General features: G+C 52.9%; 1 protein-coding gene across 1 annotated transcript in view; it reads right to left on the bottom strand.

Annotated features, from left to right (window-relative positions):
• Positions 1-2,962: 2,962 nt before the first annotated feature.
• Positions 2,963-19,912, bottom strand: part of Cux2 (cut like homeobox 2) — a 190,942-nt gene continuing 173,992 nt past the window's right edge. Inside the window, 8 exon segments of the mRNA XM_036171745.1 lie at positions 2,963-5,686; positions 5,688-5,862; positions 9,257-9,530; positions 11,119-11,307; positions 13,152-13,421; positions 14,636-14,804; positions 15,292-16,112; positions 19,486-19,587. Coding sequence (XP_036027638.1) covers positions 5,075-5,686; positions 5,688-5,862; positions 9,257-9,530; positions 11,119-11,307; positions 13,152-13,421; positions 14,636-14,804; positions 15,292-16,112; positions 19,486-19,587 — 2,612 coding nt within the window. The 3' untranslated portion in view covers positions 2,963-5,074.

Below are 19,912 nucleotides of genomic sequence, written 5' to 3'. Positions count from 1 at the left end.
AAACCCAAAAAACCAAAAAACAACAAAACCCCCAAAAGATGGACCCAGATGGGGTGGGGCGCGGTGAGGGAGAGTACTGTCGTTCATTCAGGCTCCTTACTGAATGCCAGGGGCTAAGAAAGGGGCAGGGGTGGGGGTGAGTCAGGCAGGCAGATGGACCCACCTGGCTAAAGGTGCAAATCCAAATGCAACACCCCCTGCCTCATGCCTGCTGGAGCTCCCCAGTACCCTCCGGAGAAGCATGCTTCCCATCATGCCCCATGGTACCCTCTGCGCTCACTTCCCTCTGGACCCCTCTCCATCTCCTGTCACGGTTCATTTTGTCAAGGTGTCCTCTTTTCCATGAAGAACTCCTGCACCCCATGCCTTATGCACTTCCCTCCTGGTTCCTCTACCAAGGCATGGAACATGCAGTAGTCACTAAATAAACACTAGCTAGATGAACATATGTCAAATCACCCCCCATTCAGCTCACTTCTCTCTTTTGCACCTGTCCAAACCTGCTTCCTCCAGGAAGGCCTCCAGCTTTCCCCAGTCCATCCTGATCCCTCTGCCCTCCCTCCCCTAGCTCAGAATCCCAAAGCTTGGTGTTTCCCTTAAAGTTTCTACTTCAGGGCAAGGGAGAGCCGACATGATGTCAACACCAAAGCTGGTGGTCCACAAAGGAACCCCAGTTCCCAGAGCTGGCAAGGAACTGGCTACTGTAGGGTCTCAAGTGATATCCCAGGCCCGCGTTCCCTGCAAGGGTCCCAGAGTGTGGATTTTTGACTAGGTTTTTGTTTTATTTTGAATTTTCAAGAAAGTCTTGCTGTGTTGTCCAGGCTGTTCTTGAATGGCTAGACTCAGGAATCCCCCTGCCTTAGCTTCTTGAGTAGCTAGGATAACAGGAATACATCACCTTGTTCCATCAGTCTCTCAACCCGCCTAAGAGTGGTGACCTGGGACCAGAATGGTTAGTCCCCAGTAATCAGAAATTTACAGCTGCCGGGGAAGAAAATGTATAGCCATCCCTGCCCGACAGCCCGGGAAACTAAGGCATAGAGGGGTTTAGGCATTTTCTCTCGTACACAAAGCTCTCAGAAGTGGGGCTGGTTTGGAAGCCAGGAAGTCTGGCTCCCTGACTCAGAGACGCCTGGGCCAGCCTGCCAGGTCACCCTTCATGGACAGCTTCCCCACCCCCACTCCGTGCTGCCTGGGAACCAGCCTTCGGGATTCAGGCAAGTTCTCCCAGCCATGGTGGGGATAGTGAGTCAGCAAGTCCTCCCCCAAGAGGATGTGTGGAAACAAGGGGTTATAGAAAGGTTTACCAGTGAACCATCTGAGCCACTACATGTGGCTCTGGTTCATGGGTGAGTGATGGTTGAGGCATGAGACAAGACAACCCCACTCCCACCCCCACCCCCTGCTTCAGATGACAGTCACATGGTTGTCTAGCTCCTGGTTCAGACACTGGAGAGGGGTGCCCAGCTCCACACAATTCCAAACTGCCACCCCAGAATGCACCATGAGTTACTGTTGCAACACCCCACTTTACAGATGTGGAAACTGAGGCCTGCATGACACAGCTGGGAAGGGGCAGTGCTGTGCCTGTCTGGGGAAGGCCCTTTTAGCACAGACCTATTCCCCCACTCCATTTATAGACTGGCTGAGGGTCATAGCTTGTGGGCACAGGTATAAAAGCAAGGCTCAATCTTGACCCCTAGTCCCAGGCCCCAGAGTCCAACCAGCCTTTAGGCCACATTGGGGCTTCCAACCCCAGGCTGTCTTCAGAGCAGCTGGGGTCCTGCACTCAGTCCCCAATATGCAATATCCCCAAAAATGGTGGATAGTGTACAGCCAGAGTTTAGAGTTTTCAGAAGTTGGCACTGCAGTGCTTAAGGGACACACACCCCATATTTGACTGCTGGTACTCAGTTAAAAAACAGTATTTGCTGGGTATGGTGGTGTATGCCTATAATCCCAGCACTCCAGAAGGGAAGATCAGGTGTTCAAAGTCACCCTTCACTACAGAGTGAAGTCTGAGGGCATCCTGGGTCACATGAGACTCTCTGCAAACCAAACCATGTAGCCAATGGCGGTGGCGCACGCCTTTAATCCCAGCACTCAGGAGGCAGAGGCAGGCGGATCTGTGAGTTCCAGGCCAGCCAGGGCTATATAGCGTGACACTGTCTTGATAAATATATAAACACACGCAATCAAAAAAGGCTTAATTTTTAAATATATGATTTTGAGCTGGTGAGGGAGCTCAGCAGGTAAAGACACTCGCCATGCAAGCCTCACAGCCCAAGTTCAATCCCCTGGAACCCATGGAGAGAATCAACTCTGGCAAGTTGCTCTCTCATCTCCACACTCACACACCACACAAACTCTAGTAATAACAAAGAAATTAATCCTAACACTCAGAAGGCAGAGGCGGGCATATCTTGCTGTAAGTTCCGAGCCAGCCTGGACTACATAGTGAGACCTTGTCTTAAAAAACAAAACAAGGGGCTGGAGACATGGCTCAGAGGTTAAGAGCACTGACTGCTCTTCCAGAGGTCCTGAGTTCAATTCCCAGCACCCACATGGTGGCTCACAACCATCTGTAATGAGATCAGGCGCCCTGTTCTGTATATATAATAAGTAAATAAATCTTAAAACAAAACAAAACAAAACAAAACAAAACCCAAGGCCGGGTGGTGGTGGCGTACACCTTTAATCCCAGCACTCAGGAGGCAGAGCCAGGTGGATCTCTGTGAGTTCGAGTCCAGCCTGGGCTATAGAGTGAGTTGCAGGAAAAGCACAAAGCTACACAGAGAAACCCTGTCTCGAAAAACCAAAAACCAAACCAAAACAAGCACACCACCACCAAAACCCTGCAAAACAAAACAAAAAAAAAACCCTCATTTTGTACGACACCTCTGAGGACTGACTCTGAACCCATCTTGCACCCCAGCTCCAGAACAAACAGGGACACCCAGGATTATTATACAATTCTGTATTTAGGGACGTGTTTACAGAATGTGTCCCTTTTGTAAAATTTTAGACAAAGTTCATCATCATCAATCTCTCATAGAAACAGTTTGTGTAGATGTTTGCTTGTTTCAAACCGTTGTAGGATGTGAACTGGATGGATCTGTCTGCAGGTCCGTGGGCTTCTGCACAACCAGGTTTCTGTGTTCAAAGGTCACACCAAATCCCGTCACACTAAAGCCACAGTGAATTCTGCTGAGTCGCACAGATGTGTGGATCACCTCAACAGGTGTTTCAGGATGAAAACTGGCAGGGTCTCCCTGGGGTGTGTGTGTGTGTGTGTGTGTGTGTGTGTGTGTAGCGATGGAGGCGGCAGAGGCCAAGATAGGCTTTGTTTGTCCCAGAATGGATTCCTCTGAACACTCATCATGGTTTCCTAGTGTCAAAATATAAAAATACCCTCCTCTGGATAAAAATGCATATAGTGGAAAACTTCTCGATGCATAGCCAGGGTTATGTGTGGAAAAGAGGTTTTCCGGGGCCTGTTGGATGTCATCTGTCCGCAGCCTGGCTGGGCACATGAGAGTTGGAAATTCCAGAACATTATTATTTTTTTTCTTTCCTTTCTGGTGGCCAACTTTTTGGCTCACATGATTTCCAGATAGTCACTGCATCGGAAGAGCTGTTTGTCCCTCGAGCACTGAATGGCGACAGAGATGCCCACACATTTATCATCTTCCACAGTTTGGAAAAAGAGGAATTAAAGCAGGAGGGACTCAACAGCCGATATGATACGGAGGCCGCTGCATCCAGTGGGACCTTTCTCCCTGGAAATCACGATCAGGTTGGAGGAAGGTTGTTTCTGAGCTGGAGGAGTCATGTTTTTGATCCCAAGCAGGTCTTGCGTAGGAAAATAGATCAAGAGGCGGGGATATGGTGGCCACGTCCTACTGACTTTGGCCTTACCGAGTTCCACAGACTCATGGACACTTTCCAGAGATGCACCAATGTTCACTTCAGAAGATGGTGAGAAACAGAGTTGAGGTATCTGACTGGATGGATCTAGTTTCTGGAGCTGGTTGCTAAGCTTTGGGGGCTAACGGTGAAGCAACACTTTCTTTTCTAGAAATAAGGAAGCCACAGGGTTTTCTGGAATGGTGTAGCCTTGCTCAGACCTTAGGAGAAACCTTCCAGGTACGGCCACAATTGAGGGTGGGAGCCAGGGTCACTCTGACATAAGTGACCTTCTTTGAGTACCTTCTCCACAGCCCCGTTTTCCAAAGGTTCTGGGAACACTTTGTCTATCCACAGAAGGTTTCTAACTCAGGCTTAGAGGCCTTTGTGAAACATACTACATTCGCTAAGGGCAACATTTCCACCAGCGACAGGATCTCCTGCGACATGAAGGCTGCAGACAGGCCACCAGCATGGTCCCACCCTCAGCAGCATGGAGGTTTTCATTTAGAGTCTTTTGGACTTTCTCTTTGCAACACAGGTTCTGGAAGGGCAGCAGCATTGTGCTGTGTCTCACAGACAGGCGTGGGGGGAAGAAACACCAAAACCTGCAGTCCAAGGGTTTTCTGAATTTGGTCCGTCTTAAGAGTGCTTTGTGATGGCTTTGAACAGTTGTCTTTTAATCTCATCTCATGGCAAAAAAAAAAAATTACACAGCGTCTGTGTCTGTTCCACAGCAGCAGTGACAGCATCTGATTTTATAACTCTCTTTAATATCAAAACAGCATCAGCTGGGGATAAATTCCAAAGGATCCTTTATTAAAATAGCTGAAAGAGGTCTATAAATATTTCTTTATTTTTCTAAAAGAGTTTGGAGTTTTTGGGTGAGAATGTGGTGCCATTTTGTTCCTGCCTCCCACGGGGGAGGGGACAAGGACAGGATCCCAGTGCCTCCTACCAGCAGGGCTGTCAAAAAGAAGAGGCGGTGGCATCTGCTCACACACAACTTCAGGTAACTAGTGTTACAACAATAAACGTAAACGGCTTAACATTGCTGTCCACATTTACATGGCTGAGTTCTTACCTCTCTGGCCCCACCCCATCTTCGGAGAGGGAGGAGGGGAAGGAGAGAGAAGGTGACCACTGGGGTACATCCCTCACCCCCGGTTCAGAATTCCCACTCCAGGGCCTCTTCCCGGTTGGCAGCCCTCTCCAGTCGGTAGATTATACTGTTCAAGTTGGCCATTTTCTCATGCCGCCGCTGTAAGTTGGGGTTCACCTTGGTGCTGGGGTGCAAGGCTGCAGCTGTGTCAGCAGTGGGGCTGGCACTCGGCACTTTGGCAGGTGGGGCGCCAGGAAGGGATGGGGAGATGGGGGCGGAGGAGGAGGGGATGGGTGACACACATGTCATGAGGTCTGGTGAAGAGATGGCAGAGGGTGAGTTCGGTGGCCCCTCCAGGCTGCAGCATGAGGATTCCGAGGTGGACTTGAAACCCAGAGGGTCTGAGTGGACCTGTTCCCCAACCTCCTTTTCTTCAGGGGTGTGCAATGAAGGGCAGCCTGGGTTGGGTGTGTCTGAAAGGAAGGGCCCGGGGGCCAGCTCTGGGGGTCCAATGTTCCCCAGAGGGGGTGTCTGCTCCTCTTTGGGGCTGCCTTCCCCTCTGTCTGGATCCCCTACATCCAGGGGCTGGCTGTTCTCATCCACCTCTGTATCCTTCTCCTGCTTAATCCTCACCAGAGCCCTGTCTGGGGCGGCTCGGGGGGCGGGACTCTCAGATTCCCTGCAGCTCCAGGCTCTTCATTGGAGGCTTTTGGTCCTCAGCCTCTGAGTCAGGGCTCTGCGGGGTGGGGTCTATGTGGGTGTGGCCTGGTGGCAGGACCCCGGGACCCCCACTTGGGTCAAAGTCTGGGTCATCCTGTGTTCCCTCCACCAGCATCTCACGACGCATCCTGGACCTGTGGCAGAGACAAGGTTGAGTGCTGCTGACCCCAGACTCGGTCCACAAGAGCAGTGTCCGTATTCCACCCTCACCCTGGGCAACACCCACGTCTACAGCTGTGCTTTCCAGTCCTGTTTTGTTTTTGTTTTGCCAGAGCTGAGGACCGAACCCAGGGCCGAGCGCTTGCCTAGCACTGAGCTAAATCCCCAACCCCGTTGTTGTTTTCAAGACAGGGTTTCTTTTTTCTTTTCCAAGACAGGGTTTCTCTGTAGTTTTGCGCCTTTCCTGGATCTCACTCTGTAGACCAGGCTGGCCTCGAACTCACAGAGATCCGCCTGCCTCTGCCTCCGAGTGCTGGGATCACAGGCGTGTGCCACCACCGCCCGGCCAGTCCTGCTCTTTAACAACACTCATTGCTCCTTCTTCCCAGAGCTCACCGCAGACCGTCACACAGTGTAATGCAGCAGCTGGTCAGGGCAGTGCCCACCTCCCTCTCTCCAGTACCTGGGACAGACTAAGTACTCAGCAAACACCATGTCGTTAACATTTCCTTCTGTGGCTATAACCGAGACGTCTGTGTGTATGTGAGAATGTATGCGAGGAGGCCAGAAGTCCACACTGGGTGGTGTGCGATTAGTTTTTATTGTCAAATTGATACAACGTAGAATCAACCTGGGAAGAGGCATCCTCGTCTGAAGGACTGCCTCGATCAGACTGTCTCCCATGCCGTGTCTGTGAGAGACTGACTTGACTGTTAACTGGCATAAGGGGGCCCAGCCCACTGTGGGCGGCACATCCCTAGGCAGGAGGGTCTGCACTGTATTAAAAAACCAAACAAACCAACAACCTAGTTAAGCATGCACTAGGGAGCAACCAGGTCAGTAGGTCAGTAAGCAGCTCCTCCCATGGGTTCTGCCTCAGTTCCTGCCTTGACCTCCCTCAATGATGGACCATGACCTGATGTATAAGTCAAATGACGCTTTCTTCCCCAAGATGCTTTGGGTTTTATCACAGCAATGGGAAAGTGAGTCTAGGGAGGTACCCCCTTCATACACCTTATTTTCTTTTCAACATGTGGGGGCCGTGGAGGTCAGAGGTCAGCCTGGTTCTTTCTCAATCGCCCTTCACCTTGGGGTTTGAGACAGTTACTTTCTTGGTGAACCTGGTACTCACACACTGGCTGGACTGACTGGCCAGTGAGCCTCGGGGCTTCCTGTCTCTGCCTCCCCAGCTTTGGGGTCACAGATGCATGTGTCTCTTCTTTTTAAATTTTAAATTACATTTGTTTAGCCAGTGCATGCGCGCACACACACCATAGTGTATGTATGTGTGTGTGTGTGTCTGAAGCCAGGGAACACCTTGTGGGACTTGGCGATCTCCTTTAGTCTCGTGGGTCCTGGGGATCAAGCTCACGTTGTCAAACTTGTCAGGAGGCATTGGAGCCCTCTGAGCCAGCTTGCTGGCCCAATGTATGGCTTTAAAACAAAATGTGAGAGTTGAGGATCACAACCAAGTCTTCATGATTGTGTGGGTAAGCTCTCTGGTCAGAGGTACCTGGCCCCAACCTTCTTTCTTGTGGTGCATATGGGACCCAGGGCCCTACTTATGGCAAGCCTGGCCTCCCCCCCCCTTTTTTTTTTTGAGACAGGGTCTTATTATGCAGCCCTGGCTGGCTTGAAACTCACTATGTAGACCAGGCTGGCCTTGATCTCAGAGATCACTCTTATTTATCTTTCAAAACCCACCTCAAATATCACCTCTTGTTTCAAGTTTTCTGGAGGCAAGATTCTCTCTTCCCTAAGCCCCTACTCCTTCTCTTCTGCCATATTAACAGGCTAAGGTGAAGTTACTTGGCTCATGATGTATATATGCTTATCAGGCTCTGGGAGGGTGGCTTTGAACCCCCAATCTCTAGAGTCCAGCTCACTGTGCATATGTTTTTGAATGAATGGGATGGATAATGATAGAATGCTCAGCTCCTATGGGAAATGAGAAGCAGAGATGATGTCCCCATTGCCACTCAGGAGGGGAAGAGAGAAAGCTGTTAGGATTCATGTCTCTTTTGGAAGTTGCTTACAATGCTCTTCCTGTTTACTTAGGTAATATCATATCCTTCTGGGGTCTTTGATGTAATTGAAGACTAGATAGTTATAATTATGGTTTTTCTTGGTTATGATAAAAGATAAGGTAGATATGAAACTTTAGACTCACAAATATAGGATAAGTAGAATATTTTCTTTGAATTTGCCAAATATAAATAGAGTAGATATTGTAACTGTAATTCTTACTTGATAACTGTTTTGTTATATGTAATTTTACTATGTTAAAGTTAAAACCTTCCTTTTGTTTAGACAGAAAAGGGGAGGTGCTGTGGGATGTTCTGTACGCTGTGAATGTGTTGTTCCAATTGGTTGATAAATAAAAAGCTGATTGGCCAGTACCAGGCAGGAAGTATAGGCGGGATAAACAGACAAGGAGAATTCTGGGAAAAGGAAGGCTGAGTCAGGAGATACCAGCCCACTGCCCAGCAAACAGCATGCAATGATACACAGGTAAAGCCACGGAAAATGTGGCCACATATAGATCAACAGAAATGGACTGAGTTTAAATGTAAGAGAGAGTCAGTAGCTGATTGTGGTGGCTCATGCTGGTAGGATTTGCTGAAGGAGGCAGAGGCAGGAGGATCACAATTTCGAGGCCAGCTTGGGCAATTAATTAAAAAAAAGAAGCCGGGCGTTGGTGGTGCACGCCTTTAATCCCAGCACTCGGGAGGCAGGGCCAGGTGGATCTCTGTGAGTTCGAGGCCAGCCTAGTCTACAGAGCTAGTCCAGGACAGGCTCCAAAGTTACAGAGAAACCCCGTCTCCATCTCCAAAAACCAAAAAAAAAGAAGGGAGCCTTGCCTGAGGCTTCAGTAGGGCAGGGGTTCCTTCAGTCTCACGGGAAGGAGAGACCCCAAGACCCTAGTTGGAGCTGGAGAAGTCTCAGATCTTGGCCTGATCTGTTCCTTCCTAGAGGCCATTGCGCAGAGTGGGAGATGACGGAGTCACCCTGTCAGAGGTGGCTGTGCCAGACCTTTCCATAAACGTCAGCATTGATGGGGGGGGGGGGGGGGGATGCACCGTGGTCCTTGCTTACAGCTTATAACATGGGGCGCAGGGGCGTGCCCCCCCACTGGAGGTGACAGAGTTATTACATCCAGGAATCTAGAAACAGCTTTGTGATCCAGCTGCAGCCCCATAGGCCCGAACCACCCTCAGGTGCTCCCATGAGCCTCCGGGCCTTCCTTACGACCCTCTCTGTCCCCTGTGACCCTCTGAGTTCCCATGGCCTACTGTGTCCCTTGGTGTCCCCACGGCCCCCTCTCTCTGCCACTCGGGGACCTATGTCGCCCCTCACCCCCCAGGCTACCTGTAGTTGTGGAACCAGTTGATGACCGTGTTGGTCTTGAGGTTGAGCTGAATTGATAGCAGCTCTATGGTCTGCTGGGAGGGGTAGGGCTCCAGCTGGTAGGCCTTCCGCAGCGCCTCCTTCTCTGCGGGTGCCAGCACCACACGTGGCTTCTTGGCCTGCAGGAGGCTCAGCTCCTGCGGCTGCTGACAGGGGCTGGGGCACTCCGAGTGCACAGCAGGAGACTCACTGTCCGAGCCTGCACCGATGAGTCCATAGCGGCGCTTTAGATAAGCTGGGGAGAGAGGGGGCAGGATGATGGGCCGGCATGGCATCGTCCTTGCTCGCCAGTGGCCCGCCAGCCCAGCAGAGTCCTCCCTGCCCCGACTCCCCCGACTCCCGTCCCCCTGTTCCTGCTCCCTCGGCTCTGCTGAGTTGCTGGCCTGTCTCCTGCTCTACTGCTGGTGAGGCCAGCCGAGGTTAGCGGGGGTTCCTGGAGCACAGCCACTCCAGAGGCCATAATCTGGGGGTGCTTGCAGTCCGAGGGCGCTCAAAACGAGGGGCTCTGTGGTCGGCAAGACTCTGAGAAGTCTTGCCACTAAGTTTCAGAACAGTTTGCTGCGTTGAGGGGCCACTTTGAATAAAGCCCCTCTTACTGTAGGATGCATGGTGACATCACAACAGCAAAATGTGAACCAAAGCTCTGCTGTGGTTTAGATCTAGAAGGTTCTCCAGAGGCTGTTGTGGGATATTCCTTTACATGGTGTGAAGATATGCCACTGTGATTGGTTTATAAGAAAGCTAAATGGTCAATAGCTAGGCAGGATTTTCGGGGCAGAGAGAATGCTGGGAATCACCAGCCAGATGCAGAGCAAGCAGGATGGGCAATACAAAGATGCAGTAATAAAGCCAGAAGGTGGGCTGGACGGTGGTGGCGCACGCCTTTAACCCCAGCACTTGGGAGGCAGAGCCAGACGGATCTCTGAGTTTGAGGCCAGCCTGGTCTACAGAGCAAGATACAGGACAGGCTCAAAAGCTACACAGAGAAACCCTGTCTCGAATAAATAAGGAAATAAAGAAATAAAGCCACAAGGCATAAAGTAAATTAATAGAAATGGATTAATTTAAGTTATAAGGGCTAGTTAGAAACAAGCCTAAATTATCGGCTGAGCTTTCATCATTAGAAATAAGTCTCTGTGTGGTTATTTGGGAGCTGGCTGGTGGGACAGAGAAAGACTCAATATAAGATGCTTAGACCCAGCTGAGTGATATTGGGAGAAGGAGTCGGGAACATTTAGTGGAAGGGTCTAGCAGGAGTCTTTGGGTCAATGGAGGTGTGTCTTGTTTTGATATGTTTGAGACACATTCTCACACAGCCCAGGCTGGCTTTGAACTCACTATGTAAAACCCAGGATGATGTTGAACTTCTGATCTTTCTGCCTCCACCTCCTGGATGGTGCTGGGGTTGCAGCTATGCAGTACCATGCCTGCTTTAGGCAGTGTTGGCGAATGAACCCAGGCCTTCATGCATTCGAGGTAAAGCACTATCAATGGTGAAGCTCCCCCAGCCTCTGGGGAGCATGCCCTTGGAGGAACACTGGTCCCTGGTCTCTCCCAGGGTGGGCCTGCTCTCTGCCATATAGGCTGGGTAAGGGGTAGAGGAGAGTTCATGTAGAGGAGGGAGGGAGACCTGAGAGGGAGCCAGGAACGGTGTGCAGCTGAGGCTGGTAAGACTGTGCGCCACTTCTGGATGTGTGGATGGCATGAGAGCCGCCACATGTGATTTTGGTGGGGGATGTGAGTATCTGGGTTGCTGCAAAATGGGGATCTCCTGAGCGTGGCTGGGACCTGGTTACCTGGCCACCCCCCAGCCTGGCTCTCACCTTTCTTCTCTAGCTTCTTCATGTCTCTCAGTTTTTCCACGTTGTGGGGGTCGCTGAGCCACAGCTGCATGCGCACAAATGGCTCCCGGCCCTTCAAGCTCAGCTTGTGCCAGGGCTTGGGCCTGGACAGCAGGTCTGACACGGAGCCCTGTGTCAGCCCCAGGATGCTCTCGCCAAACAACCGCTGCCCTGGGGACAGGGCAGAGGGCAACTGTCACCCCAGGCCAGGCACAGAGACCCACTCCCAGGAGAGTCAGAGAAGGAGCAGGCCCAGGGAGGGTGGCCCAGGATGACTCCTTCTGCACAAGAGACTGGGGAGGGTCAGCACGGACAGTAACAACATAAAATGACTTTTCTATCAGTACAGTTCTTCATTCCCAGGGGATCACCCCTCCAGACTGCCAGCAGACACCCTGTACTGTGTATACAAGCCTGTACATCCCCCTGCCCCCTCAGGATACCCTAGAGGATTCTATCCAAATTTCAAATGTGTCTGACCTCTGATCCATTAATTCTATCCCCCAAGATCAGCCTGGAGGATGCCCAGGGGCATCAGGGCTAAAGACTGTTTTTTGGTGGGAAGGGTGCCGGCGTCAAACCACAGGCCCCATGCATGTTGGACAAGCTCCATGCTATCCGTTTCTGCCACCCCTGTCCCTCTTTAGATTTTGTGTGTTCTGAGAAGAATCTTGCTTCGTAGCTGAGGCTAGCCTCAAACTTGCCATCCTCTTGCCCCAGGTTCTCAAGTATCGATTACAGGGATGCAGGACACACCTGGCTCCGACTTTCATGTGGAGGCCACAGGTCAACCTTGGGTGTCTTCCTCAATGGCTTTCTAGGCCTCAGTTTTTGGAGACAGCATCTCTGACCGGATCTGGAGCCCACCATTTCCTGGCCTGCCAGGGATCTGCCTGTCTCTACCCCAACTCTAACTCTTGAGTTACAGATGTGTACCACCATGCCCAGGTTCTCGTTTGTTTTTATTTTCATTTATGTGTCTGAATGTTTTGTCTGCATGCATAGCACACCACTGCATGCCTGGTACCCTACCTAGTAGGGCAGACGAGGGCACTGGATTCCTGGAACTAGAGTTATAGACAGTTGTGAGCTACACATGTGTGTGCTAGGAATCGAACTGTCCTCTGGAAGAACAACCAGTATCCTGAACAACTGAACCATCTTTCCAGCCCCCATGCCTGGTTTTGTTTTGTTTTTCGAGACAGGGTTTCTCTGTGTAGCTTTGCACCTTTCCTGGAACTCGCTCGGTAGACCAGGCTGGCCTCGAACTCACAGAAATCCGCCTGCCTCTGCCTCCCAAGTGCTGGGATTAAAGGCATGCGCCACCACGGATGGGCTAGCCTTTGTTAATGACTTTTAACTCTTGTTTTTGAGAAAAGGTAGCCCAGGCAGGCTTTGAACTTGTGGCAATCCTCCTGCCTCAGCCTCCTAAGTGCTAGGATTACTGAATGAGTACTGGGTATTTGGGGACAACATTATCTTCCTCTCATAACAGAAACTGTAGTGACAGTTGTTGGATTTGCATGTGTCCCTGGTGGGGGACAGAGTTGGCATGCATCTGTGATTCAGAGGAAGGTGTCATCCTGCTCCCTCATCCCATGGACAAACATCATCATTGCTTCAGTGAATGGAGTTTTTTTGTTTTTGTTTTTGTTTTTTTTTCCTCTTTTTGAGACATGACTGTCCTGGAACTCACTCTGTAACCCAGGCTGATCTTAGAGATACATCTGCCTCTGCCTCCCACATGCTGGGATTAAAGGCCTGCGCCACCACGGGCGGGGGTGGTTTCTTAAGGCCAGCTGCAGGGCAGTTTTGAGCCAAGCTGTCACCTCCCTTTCATTCCTCAGCAGGTATCCTGGTCAGAGTCATGTGCCTCACATGGGGTCCTGCATGCTCAGGGCCGGATGGAACCTCCAGGCTGGCCCCGGAGTCACTGGAAAGTCCCAGTGACATTTTACTCAAAGCCCGGGAAAGCTAGTCTAGGGCTGCAGGCAGCGCCCAGCCTCACCACGTACCTAGGTTGTTGTCTGTGAGGACCTCCTTGACCCTCTTGGTGATGGAGTATGTGTCCAGCTCTGGGGACATGGCCACCATCTCCTGGATGCCCCCTGCAGCCTGGCTGCCTGAGAAGGGCTTCCCGCCCAGGGAGGAGCTGGCCCGACCCTCAGGCTGCTGGTTCTCTTTGCTGCTTTCCAGCGACAGGCCCAGGGGCTCCTGGGAAGTCTTTTCAGGCTCCGTAGGGCTTGGGGGAGGTGATGGTGAGGACCTCGGCTCAGTGGGACTGGCTGTAGTAGGCAGGAGACAGTGGGGTGGTCACTGCCACTGGGCGTGGCTGGGCAGGATGGCTTGTCAGTCAGAGCTGAGACTGGAACCAAGGCATCTTGCAGCCACCAGAGCGCATCCCAGGAAGGGACTATCCAGGGGTCCTCATGGTACGGAGCTTTTCCTTTTTCTGTGAACCAGGACCTTGTTATGGCTGGCAAACATTCTACTAACGAATAATAGTTCAACTTTTTTCAAAAATTTCATTTGGAGATGTGGGCCTCCAGTCACTGCAAAAACTGGTCTCGAACTCACAATCCTTCTGCCTCTGCCCCAGAGCGATGCTTGCCTGTCTGTCGGCCACCTGTCTGCAGCCTCTCTTGCCTATCCGACTTTGCCAACTGTTAAGTCTGCCATTTGCTTTGACTGTCTGTCTGTCTGTCTACAGCCTGCCTGTCTACCAACAGCCCGTCCCTGTATTATAGCTACAAACTGACAGGGGAACTCTAGTCCTCTGGCTAAGGTGAAACTGTCACCTGGGACCTGGGACTCTGTCACCTAACACTGTCTTCTGGTTTGTAACCCTGCTGGCAGTCCTGATATCTCAGTGACTCCAGGTATGGCTTTGCTGGATTCCCACCTTACCGGTGAGGTTATCAAGTCCAGGCTCTGGTCCTGGGCTAGGATCATTGTCTCTTTATGGTCTCTGGGGCAGGTGGGCCATCCTGCCTGCAGCCACATGTTCTGAAGTAAGTGCCACCCCAAGGACCCCAGCAGCCCTGCCTACTGGCCCGGTGACTCCAGGGAACTCTCTGAGCCTCCATTTTCTTGCCACTGCTGAGTTCAGGCTCCACCCTGCCCAGGACCTCATTAATGATCAGCCCAGGCCTGAGCTAAGAAAGATTCGGAAGAGCAACTCTGGGTCTCTAGGGAGTTGGCCAGTTTGATCATGGGAGGGGGCGGGGGAGGAGGGGAAACAGGACTCCACTGGCCGAATTTGACCACCAGCTCTGAATGCCTGAGGCCCAAGCTTCTGCACTTCTGGTGGGTGGAAACTTTCTTCCAGGAGGAACAGAGAAGGGAAAGGGGGGGCAGGCGTGGGTTAGGAACACACGTCCCAGGTGACGGCACTGGGGGGCTGTAAAATGGTATTGGGGATGGAGAGAGGGGCAGAGGTGGGCAAGCAAGCCCACTGATTTGGGGTGGAGCCTATGGTGGCTCTGTCCCCTGTACTCACCCTGCGTGGTGGCGCTGGGCTGCTGGCTTGGGGCCTGGCCCTGGCCCAGCTGGTCGGATAACCACAGCTGCATGCGGATGAAGGGCTCTCGGCCCTTCTGTGTCAGCTTGCTCCATGGCTTTGGCCGTGACAGCATGTCACTCACGCTGCCCTGGGACAGTCCCAGGACCTACCAGTGGAAGGGCAGATTAGCAAATCCTGGATGTGGCCTTCCTGGCCCCTCCCAGGCACTTCAGAACCTGCTCTCCACCCTGAACACTGCGCTGTGTACAGAACTCCCACGTGACACCTAAAGGTCCTGGTCCCCTCCAGGATGCCGCTCCGCGCACCTTCCACTTAAGTCTTTTCTCTCAGCTCTGGTTTCACGACCCTTATTTAAACCTGACATTCCAGCACCTGCTGGGGGCTGAGTCCTTGACCTTCAGGGGCTGGACCATGGGATCTCCAGAGAAGTGTGGAGGGCAGGGGACTGGCTATGAACTGGCCCAGTGTCCAGGGATGGCTAGACGCCAGACAGACAACCGACTGGGCTCCTGAGGAGCGGCTCCCCACCCGGGTCACCCCCCAGACTACAGGTCTTAGGGCCAAGGTCACAGTGGACCTTTTTCCTGGGTCCCCAGCCCCGCCCCACCCCACCCACCCCGTGGTCCACACACCTTCTCCCCAAAGATGCGCTGGCAGATGCCATTCTTAGCCAGCTTCTCCTTGACCTGGCGGGTCAGCTCCAGCGTGTCCACCTCCCGGTACATGTACAGCTCGTACTGCTCCGGCGTCAGGGGCGGCACGGTGGGCCTGAGTGTGCGGGGCACGTAGGCCGGGTAGTAGGGCAGCCTCCCGCCGCCCACCTCGGCGACCCCGGCCTCGGTCTTGAACTCTCCCACCCTGGGAGGCTCATCCTCGCCCACGGCTGCTTCATCCTCAGGGGCGACGGCTGCCTCGTCCCCGCGGGGCCAGGCTCGCCCATTGGGCTGTCCCGAGTAGCTGGAGGAAGAGGAGGAGAGCGAGGGCGACACGGAGGCGTAGGGGCGGCTGAGCAGGCCACGGTCCGACGCCCAGTGGTGGTCAAAGTAGCCCGCGTCGCCGATCTCGGACTTCACCTTGCGGATAATCCGCTGCACAAACGCAGCGGGCGACAGGACAGCCAGGGGCGCCTGCGCGCTGCTGCTGCCGCTGCTGCTGCCGCCGCTGCTGCCGCTGCTGCTGCCGCCGCTGCCGCTGCAGCCCCCACCGCCATCCTCCTGCTTCACGCAGGCCAGGGCCCCATTCTGGCTCACAGCAGCCAGCGAGGGCCGCTCCGGAGGAGACGGGGGCACGGAGCGGCCCCTGGGTCCTGACTCCATATCCAGCAGGGCCTGCTGCTGGGCTTGCATTTCGCGGCGGGCTTGTTCCAGGATGTTCTTAATGGCGTCTTCCGAGGTGCTGGAGGCGCCGGTGCCGTTGGGGACGCTCACAGAGGCTGTGGAATTCTTGGGCTCACCTGTCGGGAAGGGTGGCAGCATGGACAGGGGCCCATCCATCATCAGGGCCAAGTTGTACGTGGGTATCTGTGCTTATACCACCTAAACGTGGGGGGCGGCCTGGGTCCAACAATGGGGGGACTGGTCAAGTAAGTAATAGTCTGTCAGTCTGGTAGAATATTAGGGAGCATTCATTAAAAAAAAAAAATCTCCCGGTGGCAGCGGTGCACGCCTTTAATCCCAGCACTCCGGAGGCAAAGCAAGGCGGATCTCTGTGAGTTCTGAGCCAGCCTGGTCTACAGAGCAAGATCCAGGAGAGGCACCAAAACTACACAGAGAAACCCTGTCTCAACACATACAAAAAAACCCCCAAAACAACAACAACAACAACAAATCAGGCCAATAGCAAAATCTTAGTATATGTAGAAAAGAATGAACTTGGAGATAAAACAGTTGTCTAAACCCAAACCCAAACTGAAACCATGCCTTTTATCTATGCTAAGAACCCATGAGTAAAACCTCAAGGTCAGGAAAGAGGCAGCCGGACTGCAGAAAGTAGGTCTTCCAAGTATTTTATAATAGCAAAATCATGGCCAAAACCCAAATGTCCAAAGACAAAAAGAATGGATTGATGAATGATAGTGTGCATACAGTGGAATGTACACAGCAGCAAAATTCCCTGCAAAGCCAGGCATGCATCTTAGTAACATAAACTAGGACATAAAGTTCTAAAAGATGAGCCGGGTGGTGGTGGTGGTGGCAGCGGCGGCGCACACCTTTAGTTCCAGCACTTGGGAGGCAGAGGCAGGTGGATCTCTGAGTTCGAGGCCAGCCTGGTCTACAGAGCAAGTTCCAGGACAGCCAGGGTTACACAGAGAAACCTTGTCTCAGATTTAAAAAAAAAAAAAAAAAAAAAAAAAAAAGGAAAAAAAAAAAGATGATCGGAAGTGTAACATGTCTCTAAGAATATCAAGCAAGTAAATTAAACATGACTTAGGGGGAATCTTATCGAATGGCAAACTCAATGGACTGATAGGGGAAATATAGGTTGTCAGTTATCTCAGGGAGGGGAGGGGAGGGGAGGGGAAGGGAGGGCCAGGTCAGAAGCACTCGGACTCTCTACATTGGGTGGGGCCCACAGTTTTTCAGAGGCTCAGTTGGCTATGTAAGTGAAGGAACACATACAAGAAGGCCACACAGGAAGTGGGCTGAGAGAATGCCACCAAGCAAGGGCAGACTCGCCTGTGCCCCAGGAACAGCAATTGATCAAGATATGATCAGGCGCTGCCTCTGTGCCAGACAGGTCGACATGACCTTCCTCCATGACCCTTCTCTATGGCCTCCATCCTGGGAAAAGTGATAGAACAGTATTCAGTCATGAGAAGGAACACAGCACGGATCCAAGCTGTGACCTCGAAAAGCATTGAAAACAGGAAGGGAATGAAGGAGGACAACCCAGGAAGCACCTGTCACGGGACGTCAAAGATGGGGAGCGGCTGCTTATCGGGATGAGGAAGGCGCGCCCGCCTGCCCGCCCACCTTTGGTTTCTCAAGACAGGATCTCTCCATGTAACCCTGGCAGTCCTGGAACTGTTCTCTAGCCCAGGCTGGCCTCGAACTCAGAGATCCGCCTGCCTCTGCCTCCCGTGTACTTGGTTAAAGGCGTGCGCCGCCACCCGGCTAGCCTGTCACTGCCATAGGCAGTTTGTATACACCCCGCCCCGTTCTCCATTCTGGATGTTTCCTTTGGTTCCCTCACATAGACTCCAGGAGCTAGCACTTGGCCAAGTACCTTCTGCCTCAGTGATGGCTAGTGCCATCTACTTGACCCTTCCCAACTGGGGCATGCGGAGGTGGGAGTGGGGGGTGTGCCCACCCTTGGAGCTCAGTCCCTTGTTGCTGGCCATGTACTAAGCGTGAATATTTCCCTCCGCCCTGCTGCTGACTTCAACCCCCCCCCCACCCCCCCCCGTCTGTTTCTGTCCCTGGGGAAGTACTGTGGCCTCAGGCACCCAGAGCCTGCGTGACTGAACTCAAGGCCAGGCTGCATCTGTGTCTCACCATTATCCGTAGCCCTGTCTAGCGTGCGGTTGGAGCTTTAAAAATGTATGAGGGGCTGGAGAGATAGCTCAGAAGTTAAGAGCACTGACTGATCTTCCAGAGGACTCAGGTTCAATTCCCAGCACCCACATGGCAGCTCACAACTGTCTGTAACTCCAGTTCCAGGGGACCAGACACTCTCACACAGACATAAGTGCAGGCAAAACACCAATGCACATAAAAATAAACTATTGTAAACAAAGTGTATCATGAGTGGCTCTGAGGATTAGACAGTGGGGCAGTGCAGACTCCTGCCTGTCAGGCTTGTCCCCTCTCCTGCGCCCTCTCCCAGGGACAGAGGGGCCCTCAGTACACTTTTTTCCTCATAGGACTTTGGAACTGGGACACTTGCACGGATCCTCCACCAGGGGGCAGCAGACACCACACGACTGGTGGGAGCGCTAACCCCAGCAGCCCAGGCAGCCCAGGTCTGGACTGCAGGGGAAGTGTGAGCACTGGGCTCTGCTGGGCTGCAGAAGTCCCCAAGCCAGTGGCAGGGACAGCCACATGGTCAGAGCGGCATGGTCAGAATCACAAGGAAGAAAAAGATCCCCACCCCACCCCACTGAGACAGGGTTTCTCTATGCAGCCCTGGTTGTCCTGGAGCCCACTCTGTAGACCAGGCTGGCCTGGAACTCACAGAGATCCACCTGGCTCTGCCTCCCGAGTGCTGGGATTAAAGGTGTGCGCCACCACCACCTGGCAGGAACATGGTTTTGACTGTATCGCTCTGTCCACATTCTTCTGTGTTCCTGTGCGCTCCCCCCCCCACTCCCCGCCCCCCAGAACATTGACCTCACTGGATGCCCTCTCAGCTTTCAGAAAAAGGTGGGCTGATACCATCCCCATCTTAAAGATGAGAAGAAGGAGGCAGAGAGAGAGAGACCAGGTCCCTAGCACAAGGGCACACGGCCGACCAACAGCAGAGCTAATTTGTGTACTCAGTACAGTAGGGCACAGTGGGAAATCGGAAACATCTGGATTAGGTGGGGGGCTCCCTGGAGGAGGCAAAACACAAGAACGTGAGTGGGTGTTGGTTAGATGTCCTGGGTAAGGGTGTGGTGTCCTTTGAGTAGGTGCAGAGGGGTGTAAAGACTGGGCCGGGATGTCTTGCTGAGCAGCTGGGATATTATCTTGAGAGCCATGGAGGATGCCTGAGCAGTGGCATGCCCATGTTTGCACTTCAGGAAGGTCATTGGAGTTCTCATGCGATGACAGGCGGAGGCCTTGCCCCTTGTGGAGGAGAGCAGCCTCCAGGTGAGGATCAGAGGTCACTGGCCTAGGCCTACTCACCTCCCTTCTGAGACTCGATCTCCTTCTTAGCCTGCTCCAGGATACTCTTGATGGCGTCGTCTGAGCCTGTCTCAGGTGTTCGGATTCTCGGGGTGATGCTGCCTGGGGGAGGCAGGAAGATGGCGGCTGTGGGGGAGTCAGGCCCTGGAGGTGGGCAGGAGGGTGTGGGCCAGACTGTGCTGGGTGTGTGTGTGTGTGTGCAGAGCCACAGCTTACTCTATGTGGCAAATGGTACAGATGGCATGGTGACTCTGGCTTTGGGACTGGAACCCAGGGCCTTGGGTGTGCTAGACCAGTGCTTACCACTGAGCCACACGCCCAGCTGGACTCTGGCTTAACAGTAACAGACCATGATAATGATGGCAACAGCTAACACTTTATTTTTTATTTTTCTGAGACAGGGCCTCTCTGAGCAGCCCTGGCTGTC

This window comes from Onychomys torridus, chromosome 22, assembly GCF_903995425.1.
Source record: "Onychomys torridus chromosome 22, mOncTor1.1, whole genome shotgun sequence".
Lineage (NCBI taxonomy): Eukaryota > Metazoa > Chordata > Mammalia > Rodentia > Cricetidae > Onychomys > Onychomys torridus.
The sequence above is the reverse complement of the archived record's forward strand: the minus strand, read 5'-3'. Positions and strand labels throughout refer to the sequence as shown.